Source organism: Bactrocera oleae, chromosome 2, assembly GCF_042242935.1.
Source record: "Bactrocera oleae isolate idBacOlea1 chromosome 2, idBacOlea1, whole genome shotgun sequence".
NCBI lineage: Eukaryota > Metazoa > Arthropoda > Insecta > Diptera > Tephritidae > Bactrocera > Bactrocera oleae.
The window spans coordinates 97,211,404-97,231,884 of NC_091536.1; the positions used below are offsets into that span (position 1 = coordinate 97,211,404).

General features: G+C 37.3%; 1 protein-coding gene across 2 annotated transcripts; it reads right to left on the bottom strand.

Moving 5' to 3' along the window:
* Positions 1-1,936: 1,936 nt before the first annotated feature.
* LOC106614799 (uncharacterized) lies at positions 1,937-7,277 on the bottom strand. 2 transcript variants are annotated; one of them, XR_011395014.1, is made up of 11 exons: positions 7,116-7,277; positions 6,914-7,040; positions 6,712-6,855; positions 6,467-6,636; positions 6,176-6,382; positions 5,721-6,102; positions 5,435-5,645; positions 4,935-5,372; positions 4,477-4,859; positions 2,117-2,268; positions 1,937-2,059 (listed from the first exon to the last, which is right to left on the bottom strand). XR_011395014.1 is itself a non-coding variant. In XM_014230707.3 (10 exons), the coding sequence occupies exons 1-10, from the start codon at positions 7,131-7,133 to the stop codon at positions 2,183-2,185; spliced, it is 2,166 nt and encodes a 721-aa protein (XP_014086182.2). In that variant the 5' UTR covers positions 7,134-7,276; the 3' UTR covers positions 1,937-2,182. The 2 variants fall into 2 exon arrangements, 1 of the variants encoding a protein (XP_014086182.2); XM_014230707.3 differs by having other exon boundaries at positions 1,937-2,268; positions 7,116-7,276.
* Between the last annotated feature and the right edge of the window lie 13,204 nt (positions 7,278-20,481).

Consider the following 20,481-nt stretch of genomic DNA (forward strand, 5'->3'; position numbering starts at 1 on the left):
TACAATTCAATACATATATATATATTTATTCTCATAGTATATATATATGTATATATACAATATAACGCAGAAGTAACATCATAAAAGAATTTATATATTTTAATAAAGATCTAAGAAAAAACAAAACAGAAGTGAATGTAATTCAGATCACTTTTGGGCGGCGGCAACTAATATTAACAAATATTGTATATGCGGCAAAAAATAGTTTTAATGATAACTTTGCAATTACGTAAGATAAATTAAATAACCTGATGGAACTTTCTTCCTTTAAATCACTGCAAATAGACTATGGTATGGATGTGTGCGTAGTATGTATATGCATATGTATGTATATGTACCATAATATTAGGTCAAGTAAAAAGTTCGTTCGGTTTTTATCTAAGAGATGGCGTTATTGTCCATAGTACTAGTGTTACGTGTCGCTGAAAACGTGTTTATTCGCGCTAAAAGTTTGTCTTTTGACAGTTTTTCGATTGATTGACTCAGAACGTTGTGAGCGCTCGTCAAAGATGGACACCAGCAAAGAGAAAATAGTTTATGGGCCCGATACTGTAAACAAACGTTGTTTGCTAGGTTCCGTTCCGGTAATTTCGATGTCAAAGATGCACCACGCGTCTGGAGGCCTGTCGTCGAAAATTGCGATAAAATCATGGAAATAGTGGAAACAGACCGTCACGTGAGCACTAAGTTACAAGTAATTGGAACTAAAGATAAGCCAGAAAACCGTTTGGAACCATTTGCATTGGCTCTCCGAGTTTTTTTGCCAATAGGGACGCAGCCTTCTACGAGAGGGGCATATGAACTTGGCATCTCGTTGGCAACAAGTTTACGAACAAAACGGCGCATATTTGACTTAAATCGGAACGAACTTTTTTACTTGACCTAATATATGTATTGTATCTAACATTAAATATGGAATTTTTTTTTCTAAAGTGCCCGTAACAGAATTCGGACCGATTTCAGGTGGGTTAATACAGGATTGACGAATCGAATGGGTTCACAGTGACGTTAACCGTCATTTAATATCTAATGCACAATGCTCTTACATACTTTCCACTATTGCAACGTGTGTAAAGGGTGGTCAATTTGCTGACTTTGGAAGGAAAGTTGCTTGATAATAAGAAGAAAATATTATTTTACTGTACTAAATGTAAAACAATTTTAATACAATGCGCGAGTAAAAGATGTGTGTTTGTGTTGAGCGGGCATACGAGTACTAACTGAATTTAAATAGTTATTACCTGACTTGTTAAATTGCTGACATTGTAACGGTAATGTTTATTCATAGATCTATATGTATGTACTCTATCTTATTCATTCAGAAAAAAAAAAACAACAAACCAATACAACAAATACAAGTTAATTATAAAACAGGAACGGCAAAGAACTAATTGCAACAAAAATTAAATCTTGAATAAATATATATTATTATAAAAAAAAAATCAATGTACAAAACAACTAATTGACGAGTTTCATTTCTTGGAATAATATATAAAGATCAAACCCATTTTTATACCCTGAACAGGTATATTAAGTCTGCCACGATGTTTGTAACACCCAGAATTATACGTCAAGATACCCTATAAAGTATATGAATATTTAAATGATCAGCGTGACGCTGGGTCTAGTAGCCGTGCCCGTTTGTCAGTTATATAGTATCTTTATATATTAGTTACATAGACAGCTTTTGACATATGGATCTGAAATTTTTTGCAGCCTTTGCTCAGAATAATTTGTCGGAAGCTCCTATCTTGGAGCGCTGCCATATAAATTTATCGATCAAAATCAAGTCCTTGTATAGAAAACTTTTTATGTGACAAGTTATCTTTACGAAATTTGCATAGATCGTTGCCCAAGGCAGCCCTATAAACTTCGAATAAATTGTGCATATATGTACATAGCTGCCATATAAACTGACCTATCAAATGAAGTAAAATATCTTTTTATGCTTTTTTATTCTATAAAATACACCTGTGAAGAGTATTATACAAGTAGCTTCGGTGCAGTCGAAGGTAATGTTTTTCCTTGTTTTAACTGAAACATCTGCGCAAGTGGATATCTTAAAACATTTATTTTCTTAGAGTGGATAAACATTCGGCTAAGCGCACATAATTACCACATGAGACTGGGGACACACACACACATCTACGGCTTTCACATTTTCTGCTTTATATCCAATTTCCTAATAGTTGCGCTTCACCTGCCCCGTTTGAAATAGAATGTCCAGCATATTTAGGAATTCGCGGTATTTGAATTCCAAGCGTAGACCTAATAGCAAACGATAGGGGTATTCATACAAGTAAATATTTTTATATATAATCATAATCAAAATGAGAATACCATATGATCAAATTTGACTCGAACTGGTCTCGATTGGTGCAACCTTTTTATACTCTCGCAACCTGTTGCTACAGAGTATAATAGTTTTGTTCACCTAACGGTTGTTTGTATCACCTAAAACTAATCGAGTTAGATATAGGGTTATGTATATATAAATGATCAGGATGAAGAGACGAGTTGAAATCCGGGTGACTGTCTGTCCGTCCGTCCGTCCGTGCAAGCTCTAACTTGAGTAAAAATTGAGATATCTTTATGAAACTTGGTAGACATGTTTCTTGGTACTGTGAGACGGTTGGTATTGCAGATGGGCGTAATCGGACCACTGCCACGCCCACAAAACGCCATTAATCAAAAACAAATAACTTGCCATAACTAAGCTCCGCAATAAGATACAAGACTGTTATTTGGTACACAGGATCACATTACGGAGGGGCATCTGCAGTTAAAACTTTTTTTTAAAAAGTGGGCGTGGTCCCGCCTCTAATAGGTTTAATATGCATATCTCCTAAACCGCTAATGCTATAATAACAAAATTCACTAGAGGCAAATGTTTTTAGCACTTCTATTGACGGTGTGAAAATAGTTGAAATCGGGTGGCAACTCCGCCCGCTCCCCATATAACGGTACTGTTAAAAACTACTAAAAGCGCGATAAATCAAGCACTAAACACGCCAGAGACATTAAATTTTATCTCTGAGATGGTATAAATTGGCTTTATAGGAACCGCGTTCAAAATTAGTCAGTGGGCGTGGCACAGCCCACTTTTAGGTGAAAACCCATATCTTGAGATCTGCTCAACCGATTTCAACCAAATTCGGTGCATAACGTTCTTTTCATGTTTCTATGTCATAGTGCGAAAATGGGCGAAATCGGACTACAATCACGCTTACTTCCCATGTAACACCATTTTCAATTCCATCTGATTCTTTCACTTTCCACTATGCAAATCAGGTAACAATGATTATATCGTGGTAAAACTTTGCGTGAATAATGCAATTAAAGTATGCCACCCTGCGGCCAAAAATTGTCTAAATCGAACCAAAACTGTTCAAACCCCTAAGTACTAAATATGTGGACCCCAGTGCCTATAGTTGACCTTCTACCGAAAATATCAGTCAATCCACAAAGAAATCTCAAACGAGTATACCATTTGACTTTGCGAGAGTATAAAATGTTCGGTTACATCCGAACTTAGCCCTTCCTTACTTGTTTAATATTAGTGTGAAGTACAGTTTAATCTCCATATGTCAATGTCTATCTAGTGATTTTTACTATGGAAAATGAAGTTTTGTGTTGCCAATGGTGTCACGGCTACGGAATTCTTGAAAATGCTGCAGAAGTGTTTTGGAGTCTACTTTATTAGGAACACAAGTATTTGAGTGACACCAAGCATACAGTAAAGGTCGTGAAGTCATCGAAAACCTGTCTCATGTGAATCGTGCATTAACTTCTGTTCCGTCGTATTGACATTAAATTGATAGCAGAAGGTCTTAACATCTCTTATGAGTCGACTCAACACATTTTGGTTAATGTTTGGGTATGAATCATGCCAATGCTACTCTTGTATCGAAATACCTAAATCTTTTGCAAATAGTAGATGTTGCAATTAAGTAGGTGTTGCAAAGAGATACTTGACAACGTAGCTGAGGACTCTACATTCATTAAAAGCATCATTACTGAAACATGCTGATAAAACTTCCAGAAATGAGTTGAAACCGAAAAATCACGTAAAAGTCGGTCAAAAACCAAGGTGTTGCTCATCGTATTCTTTGATAACTGTCAATAAGGTCAATAAGGAATACTACTTGGCCGTTTTAAGGCGTCTGCTTGAAGCAATCGTCGCCAACGACCGATTTTGTGGGCAGAAAATTCATGGATTTTCCACATCCTAGCATGCTTGTGACTGACTTTTTGACCAAATACGAAACCAGAGTCAACGCTAAGCCATCAAATTAACCAGATTTGCCTTCTTGTGAACACTGTGTGAGTCTATAGAAATCATTCGCTGATGACAGTGAAGGCCATCCCAGTCGAGGCTTATAACAAGGTGATATACCCGAAAGTCGTTTTTTTTGGCGGTCCGCGTCAAATTCGATCAGATGTTATATCGCGTAGTGGTGGTTTGTTTAAACTAACCGCGTTGTAGGCCAAAGCATTTGTAGACTGCATCTAGCTCACGACTGCTCACAATGTTGTGCATTTCGCGCACAGTTAGCGCACGAAGCAGCTGATTTCGTGTTATTGTGCCGCAATTTTCGCGGTCAAAGTCCTGGAAGACTTGTTTCAAATTTGAGATTTCGTCTGGCTTGCGCGCCAATTTCATGAGTGCTTGCGAGCAGAGTGTGCGCTCTTCGAAATTGAGGAAGCAATCGAAGCAATCTAGATTGGCCAAGTGTATAAGGGGTACAGCGGTAATCTCTTTGTCGCCCATTGAGGTTTCGATTTCAATAAAGATTTCGTCAAGCGCTCGACAGAAATCGCGATAAAGCACACAGCAAGCACGCTTCGGTGAGCGGAAGCTACAGACGAGAAGAAGGACAGAGAAAAATTAATCGTAATCTTAAATATGATATGGAAAAAATATAACGGTTTACATATTGCTAATCGCGTTCGATTCATCTGCTGATAGAGATATAAGTGCGTTGTCTAAACCGCGCTTGAAATCAATTTCCAAAATGTCGCCCTCACGATGTCGATCGTAATCCTGCAGAAAGTCAATAATATTGATGCTACGCGTTATTGCTTGTCGTTTAATGTTTGACAGCAGTTTGATAATGTATTCCTCGCTGTAGTTATTGCCGACACTCTTGCTTACTGCTGGGCATTCTGTTTTCAGTGCTTCTGGATGGGGTTTCAGCTTCGGTACAGCGTACTCAGCCGGATCGGCATGCTCAAGGAATTTCGTGTAATTAAATCCCAATTCATTCCCGTAGCGTGCCAGCAATGCATTAAGCTCATTATTAGAGAGCAAAATACCGTTAGTGAGAAATACTTGATTTGCTTGATTACAGCCGACATGCCCGCTATTCAGCCTAGAACGGTGTGGTTGAAAACATGTTATTGAATATTTTGTTTATAAAAACTATGCACGTACTTGTCGTAGTTACGGAAGAACGGATGCAGATGTAAGCGCCGATTCCGTATGCGCATTTGTATACGCAACAACGCTTCCTCGCAATAATTACGCATAACCTCCTCGGCGTGGTCCCAATCTAAAGCACCCTCCCTAGGCATATGCTTTATATAGTCAGGTGGCGATTGCACTTCCAGTAGAGGCGTTTTCTCCAGATGTTTGATGGTGAAAACTTTTTATAAGTAACGATAAGTTTGGATCACAAAAAATAGAGAATAAAAATTAGAGAAATGGAGAAAGGGAATACCTTTATCGATTTCGTCCTCAAATAACCGCCACATAATGCGGTTTGTATCGACCGGATCTATATAGCGGGTTAACAACATATTCATATCACGCTGCGATAGATACTTACGCACGCCAACATTGTCTAGGGCGCGCTCAAACTGATTTTTGGTTAGTGTGCCGGTCCTCAGGTGATCGAAGCACTCCAAGAACTCCTTTACTCGTATACGACGCTTGTGGACGAAGTTTTGTATACAAAATATAAGATCACACACATCTTTGTACTCCTTCGGGTGATTGCAAAGATCGGGAAATATTTTGAATGCTATTTTAGTGCCGTTAATTGCTGGCAACTCGGAGAGTTCGAGGTCAACCAGACGACCAGGGAAATCTTTAATGATTTGCTGTTAAGATGAGATAGATATTTACATATATGTATGCATTGATTACTGGGAGTCTTCAAATAAGCCAACTCACCATGGCGTTGTCTAATAGATTATTTTGCTTTAAATAATCCATAATATTTTGTATATGCCTAATGAAGGCTACATAGTTTACAGTATACGAATCTTTGATATAGCGTTTGAGCAAAAGCAGAAAATCATCATCTGAGATTGGAATCTTCAGAAAATGTAGAACGCGCGAAAAATGTGCGACGGTCACCACACCAACATTCTGTGAGACCTAAATATTTGCAAAAAGACACGAAGCCAAAGACATGAAACATACAAAACTGTTTTTGGAACATCGTCTCTGAACGAAACTTACTATTTCATAATCTTGGAAATACGGAAACAATGGCAAATTGCTAAACTGTGCAATTTTTATAAGAATCAGACACAACCGACGACGATCTTCTGGTCTTGGTATAACATTAATATGCATAGGATCGTTCCATTCCAACCCGGTGGCCAAATCCTTTTTGTTAGTTGACGCAGCTGCAGTAGCAATACAGTAATACATTACAGTTGAAGTTAATCAGTTTTAAGGAATTGTTTGCTTTACAAACTCACGTTCTTGGCAAACCACTTTGCAGAATTGTTTATAGGCCACACGGCCATCGCGCAGACGAAAGTAGTCGGTGACCTCACGCAGCTCGAATTCGGAAAGACCTACTACATTTTTATACTTGCCCAAAATGCTGGTGAAGAGTGAGTCTACAAGGACAACGTATTAAGAAAACAAATTAATCTAATAATAATACGACGGTCTTACTTGATATTAAGCCGGTACAGTTTGGATCGTGCTCCACGAAGTCCGCGCAAATGTCAAAGCCATAACGGAATATCGTTGCCTGAATTTTGCGGCAAGCTCGCCATATTTCATTCAAATTTAAATTTAGCTTTGATTTGATTTGCAAAGAAAGTTGGAATTAATTCAGATAAACACATACATGAAACACAAATTTCATCTTTACCCTCTCATCGTCCTCCATATTTGAAATTTTTACACTTTTTTGCAAATATAATTTTGTATTTTTTTATTTAAATGTGGAAAAGCGGTATTTAATTATCTTTATGCATACAAATTTTCACATGTAAAATGTAGGTATGACAAAAAGAGCGCCACGAAAATTTTACTGTGGAAATTTTTCGTTTGATTGTAGTTTTTTCAAAACTATTTTGAATTATTCCAATTGGAAATATTAACCTTAAGTTGAACGTTCTAGCAAGTCAAGGAGTGTTTTTAAGTACACCAAATAATGTATGAAGTTACACGTCGTATTCGTTTCGCGACGTGACCATACACCATAAAAAAGCCGCGCAGCTCGCCTAAAACAATCCGAAAATAAATTGATGAGGTTGGTTTGCCTTAAAACCATTAACATTTTATAACTTATTCTAGAGACTTTCAGAATAAGCTAAATTAAATTAAAAGATAAATAAATTTTTAGTTTGGGAGCAAGCAAAGCGGTAAGTAATAGTATTAAAATTCATTTAAGCTGTTTATCTTGCTTAATATCTGAAATATTTACCTTAACGTTAGTTTGATGAACATAAATTAGTATATCTAGCATGCTGGGGGAGGCGATGGTATCACTAGATTGTAGTATTTTGGGTATATTGGGGCTAAGGGATGTACTCGTATAGGCTGATTTTATCCATTTTTGGTCAAAACTCGTATTATATTCAAGGAAATTCACAAAAATATTTATGTTCAGATTATCTCAAATATTGATCGATATGTAAGGTATATGGGGGCTAAGGAAATGTATAGACTTAACATAGTTATAATTGGCAAATATTGTTATTGATCTCTGAGATGTCTATTGTAAAAAAGTAAAGGTGATACCGTTTTACAGAGGACGTGATAATGTCAAAATTGAATTGGTCTAGTGGGTCATGAATGATGAAGGAACCTCCTTTCTATGTCAATCTTGAGCTTAAATTTCCAGCATTGAAGAGTTTTCTCGCGAATTGTTTTAATGATGAAGTGCAATGTTACGAAAGTTCGGTTAACATTATTCTAGTAGTTTTTGAGATAACCTGTTAAAGACCACTCGCATTTTTCTAAATTAAAATCCGCCGTTTTGCTGTAATCGCCTTATATGAATTCTCCTCGCAATGTAGCAAAGTGAATTGCATGTAAAAGTTCGTACTCTCATAATTACAGGTATTTTGCTACACGTGACTTTCCCCCATTATAGTCACCCTTCCATATGAACAAATGTATGTATACATATATGTAAGTAGAAAAGACTTTTTATGATTTTTCCTGTAGTTATTTTAATGGCAAAAATGATAGGGCGGCTGTGACGACTTTTAATAGCTGCATTTTAAAACAATTTATTAGTGAAGTCACGTACTAGAATTGATGTCGCTTTAACGGAACTGCAAGTAGCTTCTGCAATTTGAAAGTGTAATGCAACCGCCAAATTCATATTCAACATATGACCTGCAGGAAACACGAAAGTAGTGACAAATGTTTAGGCCTGAATTAGTAGAACTTTTTTCTCACTTACTTCTAGTACCATGTTTTTCAAATCATTACAACCTATACATCTAGTGTTGTGCTGAAGGGGTTAAGATGGTGAGTTTCACCATATATAGATGTATACATTCAGGATCGAAATTGACCCAGACGCGCAAACCGAATCGATAAATATTTGTTTTTAGATTGGTACAACCTGTTTTTGGGAAGTGTTCAGCTGCGGCTGTTTGTTTACGATACGAAAAGTTTGTCTGGAAATGTTGCGGGGAGTTTACTTTATCACGCACACACGCGCAGTTAAAATGGACTAGTCTGGGTCAAATTTGATCATGAGAATATATGTATGTATATATGTACGTTTGAATGAAATTTAGTATAGGCGTTAATATTGCAGTTTTAGTCTCATTAAATTGCTAAGAATATTCTTGGATTTATTCAGAAGAGCAAATATTCAGGGAACATGAATTGATTCGTGTGGATTTCACAGTCGCAATGATAATGGTCACAATTAAGCAATAGACAAGGACTCAAAAAAAGTGCTTACTTAAACTGATCCGTTGCTTTAATATACGATTTGGTCAATATAACATGCTCTAAGCTTTTCCAAAGTTTCAAAAGCTTTTGGTAGAAACACAGACACAGTATTACTTATATCCATAATTCTTAAATCTGTAAATTTCCCAAATTTTTTAATTTCTTTTCCCTGATAATAATTATGATTTTTAAACTTCAGTTGAAATACTGTTAGCTGGTTGATTTTATTTATTAATCACAGTGCTGCGCTCTTCGGGTTTTTGAGATTTTAGTTCGTACATACATTTTTATATCATTTATTTTAATAATATAGACCGGCTTTTGCGAATTTTCTAACATGTAGATACGAGGTAAATCAAGTAGTTTATTGCGTTTGCCAAATCCCAAAAGGCAAAAGAACGTGATAAAAGAAATGTGCGCTGACAATTATTTATTCTAACAAATTGCAACGTTTTCTCCTGCTCGTGGCTTTTTTGTCGAAGATTTCTATGCGTGCAATGAAATTTCATTTTCAAATTTTGAATATTTTTCTCGTTGAAGGGGACTATTGCTTTAGCTTGGTTGCTGCTTATAAGAGAAAGCTGCGGCGCATTCAAGCAAGTAAGCAGCACTTTTATGCATTGTTGCAGTTCAGTGTTTGCCTTCGTCATAGTGTGGCGAATCAGCTGGTGATCATCTAAGCGTGTAGGTGGGTATGTAATAGCTAAATCCAAATGTTTTTCGCTTTCTTTTGCAGCTGAGTGGCGCTGGCATGACGATGGATTGAAAATGAATTGCGCTCGTTATCGCTTCTTAATAGTTTCTCAATGATTTTTTCACAAGTTTCGTGATTTCCATTGAAAATTCCGAGTTTTCGCTCACTTCACCTTTAACGGTTATAGAAATGAGAGAAGGAAGCAAAATATAAAGTAGTTGTGGTCAATCTCAGTGGTCATACAGCAAAGAACTGTGAAAAGGGAAAGATAATATTATATGAATGACGCAATGTACTCAGCTTTGAAGCAGTTTAGTACTGCGCGAGGACACTTCAGGTAGAACTAAAGAATTTTTTCCTCAAGATTCTTGCACTTTCTTTTCTTTTTTCGTAACTTCCAACGCACGTGATTGCAGTTAAAGTGAAGTGATTATGCATTAACGAACATAACATGTTAACAAAGAAAATTGCAATCTTACTTTTGACTTCGGACATCTTTCAGCTGAAAATGTCCGCTTCATCCTGTTTTGCTCATTCAACAACCACTTAAATCACTTTGTAGTACTCTCAAAAAATGTGCTCTAAGTTTTACTTTAACATTGGGCAAATGCGTGGCGTAGATCATTTTAATTTCCTTCAACTCATCTCACTTTATAATTAATTGTACAAAGGTTAAAAAAATTGACTCCACCTTAATTTACGCGTGTCTGCATTCATCTCCAATGTTTCTCCTCCAACAGTTTTCGCGTTTTTTACTTCTGCCAACCGTTCGTTGTTGTTATATATACATACGTATGGTCGCTTGGTTGCTGTCCATCCCTTTGTCTGCTGCTTATTTTGACTGGGCGCGTTGACACTTGGACGTAATCTGACCATAAAATTCATGACCAGTCGTGTTGGGTGGAAGGGAGCGCTAGTGTTATGCCAGAATAAATTGCTTTATGTTAGCAAAAATGCTGGAGCAACAAGTACAGGGTTCTCCAAAAGGAAAAATTCTTCCAATAACTATTATCCAGTGAATTGTGAAAATTCCATTACGGTTACTTTATATAAATCAAAACCCACTTTCACCCGTCACACATTGTCACATTATATTTCAATAATATTTCTGTATAAATTCTATAAGAGATTCCTTTTTTGAAATATTATATTACCTCTGTATTGGAAGTCCCTATATGTACATATATCTACTTATACCTAATAGAAAAGACTCAGTAACATAAACAAGCTTCAGCGTCGCTGAGGTATTGTCGCTTATGAAGCTCGTACAGTGAAACAGTCGACGCATTCTATAAGCCAAAACGGTGCTTTGTTTTGTTTGATTGTAGCAGGCTTATAACAATTTATTTTTACTATATTACAGTGTTTGTCAAACGTTTCTTGTGTTTTTAAGTAGTTCGTTAAAATCAGTTTGCTTAAGAAATGCATAAAAATATAATATGTCGCATTTCCTTTTCTCCAAGCTATTCAAGCTCTCATTTGTTACACTGTACACTGTGATTGAATCTTTTACCTCCTTCTCTTCAGTAGCTTTGGAGCATAATCTCCACTGCTGTTGTTGTCGTCAATGGCCCGGACTAGCGGTTGCTGTCATCTATTTTAATCTTACGCTAATGTAGCGCAAAAATAATTACACTAACAAAATGCCATTGAAGCTTCAAAGTAATGTATATTACACAGCAACAAGCATATTACTTGCAGTCGTGTTGTTGCTGCTGCTGTTGTTTTTTCTACATTTTATTAGCATGTTGCTCGTTAATCATTTGCGTACAGCCATAAGTAGATGAAACAGCGAGACCAAACAACAACAATGAAAACCGCGCCAGCTTCAGACACGGTCAACACCATAACCACTTATATCTATGCCACCAGTTCTTTTCCAGCTCATTCGCTGCTTATAGACTTCGCCTTAGCAGCAATTTGTTAGGCAGTTGACCAGCTGGAATTGTTGTACCCACGTAGCATGTTGCACAGAGTAAATTAGTATTTTTCATCTAATGGTTGACTCTAACACCTGATAATAATCAAGAGAGATATATGGTTATATATCAAAAAAAAAGGAAAAAGCCCGGAATGCTGAATTCAATGGCGCAGGCAGTATGCACTTGGGATAACCATCGCCCATTTTTAGGTAAATAAATAAAGTGATTTCGGTGTCTACCGGTTGAAGGTTCTGTTAGTTAGACTGATTTTAAAATAGAAATAAGTCCATTGACAATTTCACCAAATAAAGAATGCTTGATTCTGACGGAATATGTTTTATAATAGACTTTTATAGAGGCTAAAAAATATTTGCACACCTTTGCGAGAGTTTATAATGTTCGGCCACATCCGAACTTATCTCAACCTTACTTGTTTTTCTGCTATTTCGCCTGTGGCACTTTCTAAATTACGTGCAACATTAAGTTTACAAATTCCCTTATGTTGAGCATTTTTGGTGCGAGGATTATGACAATTAGGACGATGGTCATAAAAATTATTTATATATATATCCATGGTTATGTAAATATACTTGTATATGTAAATGCACTTATTCATTTCGTAATGTGCGTGTACATTTTTGCAGTGTTAATCCACTGTTCGCTGTTGGTACTTCATAAAGGATGAGCAGGAATTAGCTCGCATTTTCGAGGCTTCACATTTACGATGTGTACTACCTTGTGTAGGTGCCTTTTACTAAATTCTGGAAAAAATTAAAATATTAAAACATGGACCAACTGTTTAGTAAGTAGCATTTTTAACTTACGCACATAACTATTTAAGTATGCGTAAATTTATTGTTGTGAAATATTCATCAATTACATTAAACTTTAAGTGATGCGATCTCTATCCACATAAATGGCCTATAGCCGGCGTCTGCAAATTCCTGTGCATTCTAAAATCAGGTGCTCGGAAGTTTTCGGTTCTTGAGCCTACAGTGCCCAGTATAGAGTGCGATAAGTAGACGGAATTGGTTTCGGGGGAGGTTGATTATGTTTTTAAATCTTGCTAGGTTGTAACCTCTTAATAGCAGCTTTGCATGAAGCATAGTTATTGTTCGTTGCCAGTAACTTTCTCTACCCACTCTCTCCTTCATGTGGATAAGCTCATAAATGATGTGGGATCCCAGCGATTTCATCTCATAGGCTGAGATCGCATTTAACGCCGCTTGACTATCGCTGAGTATAGCGATACGCTGGTTGCGATAGATGCGTTGGAGAATAATTTCTGCAAACCGACTTACAGCAAAGATTTCTGCTTGAAAAATTCTCGGTAAACATCCCGGTCCCGCAATACCTGCTCCGGTGTCTTCGAGTCGTCAGTGTTAGGTCAAGTGTGGAATCACTAAATAAATATTAATATACATATACATATATCTGTATGAATGTGTATATATAAAATATATAAGTAATAGATAATCGAACGTTGCCAGTACCTTGATCGAATCGTTGTTTCTTGAAGAGAGCATTGAGAACGTCTTGTTCATTCGTCTTCTTGTTGTCGTGCTTGGTGCATCTCAGCGTAAGAAAAATTTTTTTTAAATTTTACACATTTTTATATTAGATAACGTTCCATTTCTGCGGTAAGTTTTATTCTTCGAAGTGTTCTCTTACTTATCCGGATACAAAAGGTATGGCATTAACTTGTTTGGTCTTGGAATAGCAGCACATCACTAGTGAAAAGGGCTATCGAAACTAAGTTTGTCAGCTAGGCCACTGTATAGAAAATCACGAAAAAAGCTTTTGGTCCAATCCATGTTAATATAATGTGGAATCATGTATATTAAGAATAAGATATATATGTACAAGAACCTAATGTTCGTTGACATAAAACTTGCTTCGCATTTTCCATTGCATTTCACACATGATATATCAATGATGAAGCCAAAAGCCAAGCACAGTCTTTTTTATGAATATTATATGTCTCATAATTTATTAGTTACGCTGTAAATTGAGCACCGATTCCAATTCTTTTCTTAGCTGAGAGCCAATGGAATAAAGTCATATGTGCTTTTATTGCGTTCCCCGCAACTCGCTCCAGCTTGCTTTGTTGGTGAAATAAATCGCACTTTTCATTTTCCATTTATTAAGCACTTACGTATAAAAACACAATAAATTTGTTGATTTGCTGCACCATTACGTGTGGCATTGATGCAATTTTTTCACGGCAACGCGTGTGCGAGTAGTTCGGTGCAGCAAGCTGCGGGAGTTAATTTCCTTCCCTTGAACATCGAAAATTATGTGTATACTTTTTGGTAAATTTTTCACAGTTGCCTTTGCAGCTTCACTGCCACTTAACTTTCGCTCAAAACTTCAGTCGAAATTAATGGCTCGCAACCGCCAGCTTGCAACGCAATATCAACCGCCAACACGGCAACGAACGAATGATATCATTCCAGTCAGCAGCGCCACCGCTCAACCGATCTACTCACCATCTCGTTCATTCGATTCCTTTTCTGCGTGTGGTGGCTTAAATTTTCTCTTATTTATTATTATTACTATTTTTTATTCCGGTGTACGCGTAGCGGGACGCCCGCAGTGGTTTTCATTTTCCTTGCTGCTTTGGGCGAAAATTAAGGAATCATTCTTACATTCTTTGCGCACACAAACACGTGCGATATTTTACGGTTGGCATAGTCGTTCACGCTCCAACTGCTGCATCATAAATCACACAATTTAAAAGAGCGCGTTGAAAAGCATTTCATTGCTGATACTACTGTTGCATTGTTTCAACTTCCTGACCTGCACAAATACTGTGCCGGCACCCGTGGGCTGGCGCGGGTGAGCATGCGCGCAATGGCACGTAATTTTTTCACAACTCATAGTTTATCTTATAGTCCTCATATATGCGAGCTTTTCCTCATGCTGCACCGCCTCACGATCAGCTAACAATTCGTGTATCCACATACCACATATACATATAGCCCATGTGGGTCAAATATGAAATACTTGGTTCGTGTTGTTTGCGGCACACACCCACATACATTGATACAGTGTAGTGTAAGTTTTTTGTGAATTCGCTTTGGAGCTATATCACTGTCCCTTGTCCCTTGTTAGCGTTGCCGTTTGCGCAAATATTTCCCCGCAGTCGTGGATGATGACACAAATGTGTTTTTGGCTCCGCAGTTCCTTCTAATTTTGCGCTGGAAAATTATTCGGTTACACTCAATTTGTAAGTTGTCACGTTCGATATTCCGCCGATTGAGAATTGTGTAGAAAATTTCCCTTGGTTAAAATTTGTTCTTAAACCAAGGGCTTAGGGTTCAATATAAGCTAAGTGGGGCCATATTCGTTTTAAATTAATGCATTAGTATATATATATATATATGTACATGTATATGTATATATTCTTTTATTATATAATATATAATATTATAAAATGTGCTTGGCGTGATGATTGCTTTAGCTTCTCTTCCTTCTGCAGTGTCTACCTATCAACTGAGAGCGGTGGATAAATTTTGTGGCGTAAGTACACCCAAATGTTTGACTTTACTAGGCACGCCAGCTATTCGGTTAGGGTGTGTTATCACGCCAACGGTTATGAAGAACCTTGCTTGAACAGTTGTGATGCCCAGCACTACTCGATTTGAATCAGAAGAGCTATTTGTATCGACGAAGCGCTTTGACCTCATGAATTGCTGCGACCATTAGAAACACACATTATTTTATACTCTTATCAATATTTCGCGCTGTGGTGGTCTTATTTATGCCAAATAAGCAGGTGTTTTATCAGAAAACTTAAAACCATGAAATTATGGTGCCTTTCTAATACTTCTTTGTTCCAAAAACGGTTACACTGACGGCAATTCGCCGCATGATAAAGAAAAAAGTAAATAGAAGAGACACAGTGAATGGGAATCTACTTGGCTCAACCTTTTTAACACCTAGCTTATGGTTAAACATTCGAAATTCGCATAATACTCTTAATTCCATACCGAGTTTTAACAAAAAATAGTTTCTCAGGTGTAAAAATCATCAGAATTGATATATTTGAGACAATCGCTATCACAGTTTTAATACTTTTCAAACAAAATGAGAAAACAAGTAGTCAATACAAAATAAAGCTCCCATCAGTAAATTTTAATTTTAATACTATGTGAACCCATTCTGGTATTTCACCTTATTCAGCGCACGAAACAAGGATTTAAAGGAGGGAGTATATACATATTCGCGCTATAATCTGAGTTTGTGCATTCTCATACACCCGCTGGTGCAAACAAAACACTTGTGTGAACAGAAATTCAAATGAGCAACTTTGTGTTACTATTGTCAGCCATGCCAACATGCCACCTCCCCCTCACCCCTTAAGAAAACCAAAAAAAGTGTATGGGAAAACAAGTTTGGCAGCATTTTCTTGCAAACGTTTGCGATAATTCTTATTCGCACCTATCTAGGCGCTTACAAGCACATGCACACACGCACACATGCGCAACGGTGACGCGATAAATGTATGCATTAAGCGACGAGCGTTTTCTATGCGCTGCATGTGCGCTAACAGTAAAATTGTGCGCGTTTGTGAAGGAAACAACCATTGTTTATGGCATTTTATTACTATTCCTACAATGACAACAAATTCTGGTGTCTGTTTACTTGCACATCGTCATCGTAAAGTTATTACCATTGTGTGCCTTCACTGCGCTGCGAAGTGCTCGCCTGGATCAGAAAGTTGCTGCGCGCACAATAGGCGCCACACATGCAAGGGCGCATTGTAGATACGCGCTGGCATATGAAGGTAAGACAAATCAGTGCGCTGCATGTGTGTGCGTGTGCGCCGGCAAAGCGGTAGCATAGCGGTAGGAGAAAGTCGAAGATGCAGTAGAAAGTTGGCGCGTGACTTGCAGGTGTGCGAAGAGCATTTTCAGCTGCAGGAGGAAAGATCTGCTGCTGCACTTAGCACTCGAAGTGCTCCATTGTAGTTGCTTCCATGCTTGAGCAGCCACTTGAACACACGCTCACGCGTTCATACACAGTTGTGCATGGTATGCAATATGCATACTTATACTTAATCGTGAGTGTACAAAGCGCACAAGGTGCACAAACAAACATACAAACATGCCGCGCTGCCAAGAAAGCGAAATCTGGAAAAACTGCTTGCGGCAAGCGGAAAAGTCACAGCAAAGTCAGTGCCAGCTGTCGTTGTTGGATGTGGCAAGATTTATAAATACGCAAATATATAGACACTCTACACACATACGAGCGCATAAATGGGCGCGTTTTTCATTGCTTATCAGCGCCCAATGTAATAATGCTTGTTTCGGGACACGGGATTACACAAGCGCATATTTGCACAGTTGTGTGTGTGTGTGTGTCTGTGTGAATTAAAGTGATAGTGGCGGCAGAAAAAACGTTTGTTCATTTCACGCTTTTAACTGGTATTGTTTTCACGTGAAAATACACCTATACGCTTTTGCGCCTAAAAGCACCCTTTACTGTTATATGTAATTTACATTTAGCCTGCCAAGCACTTTGCATCTACTGGAATGCGCACACATTTACTCAACTAGTAAATATTTTACTTAAGTACTTTTTATATAGAGCCATTTATATTGTTTTTGCTTTCGCCACATTATAATGGGAAAGTTGCTTTTAATGAGCGCAAATGCACTTAAGTTCGTAAGCACTGCCTGCATACATGCCAGCATGCGCTTTTATGTTTATGAGAGCGTGTGCATGTATACAATTTTTACTTACTTGCACGCTATAAACTTATAGAGAAAAAAATTTCACTTCTTATTCTTCATCCAAGTAGTTATGTATGTCAGTGGAAATAGAATGGAGTGTCTTTAATACTTTTATCAGCTCTTTGATTTGCATTTCATAATATATCGGCGCATATATGTTATACCCGTGTGCAGTGAGCTCTCTCCCACCATTGTTGGTCCTCCTTACAAGATGATTGTCATTTTGTGGAGAAAAGAAGTTCTTGGCACACGAGTAACGCAGAAAGAGTCCTATCAAATCTAAGCTTAGTTTGGACTACATATATATTATCTGATCAAATTTAACTCAGACTGGTTGATTTTTTCGCGTGTATTTTGATCTCCATATGTCAATTGGTTTTGTGTTTGGCAGCTGTTTGCTTACGACGCGAAATGTTAGGTTGGCGATTTTAATCATGGAAAAACAAATTGAACAACGAGTTTGCTTGAAAGTTTGCTTGAAAGTTTGCGTTTTCAGTGAAATCACAGCTTCGTAATCGTTGGTTATGTTGCAGATGTTTTTTGTGGAGTCTACTTTGTCACTAATAATTTGAGTACTACAAAGTATTTAGTGCAGGTCGTGAAGTCATAGAAAACCTTTCTCATGCGAGGCATCCATCCACCTCTGCTAATGACGATAACATCGAAAAAGTTAAGGCAAAAGTGCTCGGAAATCGATGTATTGGTATCGGAGAGATAGCAGAATCTTGCAACATCTCTTATGGATTGACTAAACACATTTTTTTGAATGCCCATGCTAGAATCGTAACGGAAGACCCGAAGGCGATGTTTATTATTTACTTTGATACTATGTTTTTGTGCTTCAAGCCCAGCTGAGGCCTTCGTTTAACTTTAAACACATTCGTATAGCGAGTCACTTCCAACAAAAAAGTTGAAAGCTTGCATCTGTATCTCTTAACTGAGCGAAACTGCAATATTCAGTCACTCTCTCCAACTACCTCCCCTTTAGCCATGACCCAAGGTACCACACGGATTGGTTATCACACACTTTTGGTTATCACACACTTTGCATGGAAACGTTACTGATACTCAGATGGGCATGACTAAACCAACTTTCTTTTTCATTCTTCTTAAACTGATATATTATGTGTGTGCTGAACCCAAACTCTTTTGAAAATAAAAATGAGTTCGTGAAATATTCATAAATATTAAAATATAATTAAATTTGACAACATTTCGCAACGCAAAGAAAATCATATTTTTGTGCATTTTTGTTTTCGGCAACTGCTACCAAGTTTATCTTGTCAGTTTCGAGTAGTCCTTTTGAATATATCAAGTCTTAATACAAGTAAACGCTTTAAAAGCTGTCATTTGCTACATTTTGGTTGCACGCCTAAGTTTATGTTATGGCTTTGAAATATTTTTGGCACTAACATCAGAAACAAGCATGTGTGATGTATACGTTTGTATACTTCACCATTTTTGTGTATTAAATTGCAATTTTGTTAATGACATTTGCTCACTCACACACATACACAGGCATGCGAGGTATATTTCCGAGTACATGGCTGTCGACCATCCAACATCCTTGTTACAATACTTTTACTTAACGAACTCAAGTATTTATCTATTTGGAAATGTTAGCTACATGGTTTGAGTCGGTCTGAAAGTTCTTTCACGAGCGGCTTGTCAAGTTTGCCTTGGCCTTCTGGTATACCAGCGCGGCGGCCTAAGTACTGTAGCGTGCTATCAACGCCTCTGGTGTATACATAAATATTGTGCATTCGAAGTTTGCGTGACAGTTTGTAACTTAGACAACACTAATACGGTTCAGCCACGTCTGCCTGTGTGTGTGTGTGCACATAACTATATATAGCTTCGAAAGATAGTGCATTGGCGTACAAAAGTTATTTGCCATGCATGTGAGCTAGATGAAGTTGCTTCTGCGCGTTTGTTGTAGTTGTTACTTTTTAGACAGTTGGTTATTTTCTCTGGCACTTTTAGCAATTTCGTTAATTACATACAAATTTCATTTTATTCGGTTTTGTCCTTTTGTTTGACAAAAATTCACTAAGAAGATTACCTGAGATTTTATTCGTTTATACAAAAGACAGCAATTTTGTGCACAAACAACCAAAATGTGAGAACTTTAAAATAATTTCACATTTTCACTTACCCCAAATTTATGATTTTGAAAACTGGCCTGTCACTACTCTTAACTAGGTGCATATAGGAAAATATCAGGCAAAATTAAACATATAGATTATCCATCTACATAATATAGTTATGTCTAAATTGTCTTATCTCCTCTTAAAGTAATCAATATTTTATTTTAGAAATAATAATAATACCTTTGAAATATCATATATTTTGATATTTGATACGATATCAACATAGCGACATCTGTTGATAATATTGAAACTGGTTTGTGACTACACTAAAACGAGGGTAGAATGCGGTTTGTGATCCGGACAAATTAAATTATTTATGGGCGACTAGGGTAACCTTAGGAGCTTCATTTCAAAATTTTCCTCATCTTTTTGCCGCACCAAGCTTAAACAACAGCAATTATTACAGTAAAATGCTTGCTATCCGTGATTAAAAATGGTCGCGGGGCGTGAAAGACAAGTGCACCCAACCTTCTGCATTCCCACATAACTACCGAGTGCCGTTTTTGTGAAGCCACTTTCAAACGGACGCGCCTTGAAGTGTAAGATTTATTGATTACTCGCACCATCTTTGCACGCAAAAAAATTAAACTTCACTGTGAAAGGTCGACATTTGAAAGGCCTTGTCAACGGCAAACATTTTAAGAAAAGAATGGCATAAATGTCCTCAAAGAAATATGATAAATTGTTAAAACACTTGTCAACGAAGCGCAGAAAAATTAAACACACTTTTTTGTGTTTTCTTGAGAAGCGTGAATTGCTGCAGAAAAGGTCATGTCTCTCACCCGCTTGCGTTGGTGATAAGTGCGTTCTTTTA

What these genes read in the sequence shown, in the direction of transcription:
- LOC106614799 (XM_014230707.3), bottom strand. An exon ending in ATTTCCAAGATTATGAAATA is followed by an intron (nt 6,383 to 6,466) that starts GTAAGTTTCGTT and finishes GCAAATATTTAG; the next exon opens with GTCTCACAGAATGTTGGTGT. An exon ending in TTCTTCCGTAACTACGACAA is followed by an intron (nt 5,373 to 5,434) that starts GTACGTGCATAG and finishes ACACCGTTCTAG; the next exon opens with GCTGAATAGCGGGCATGTCG.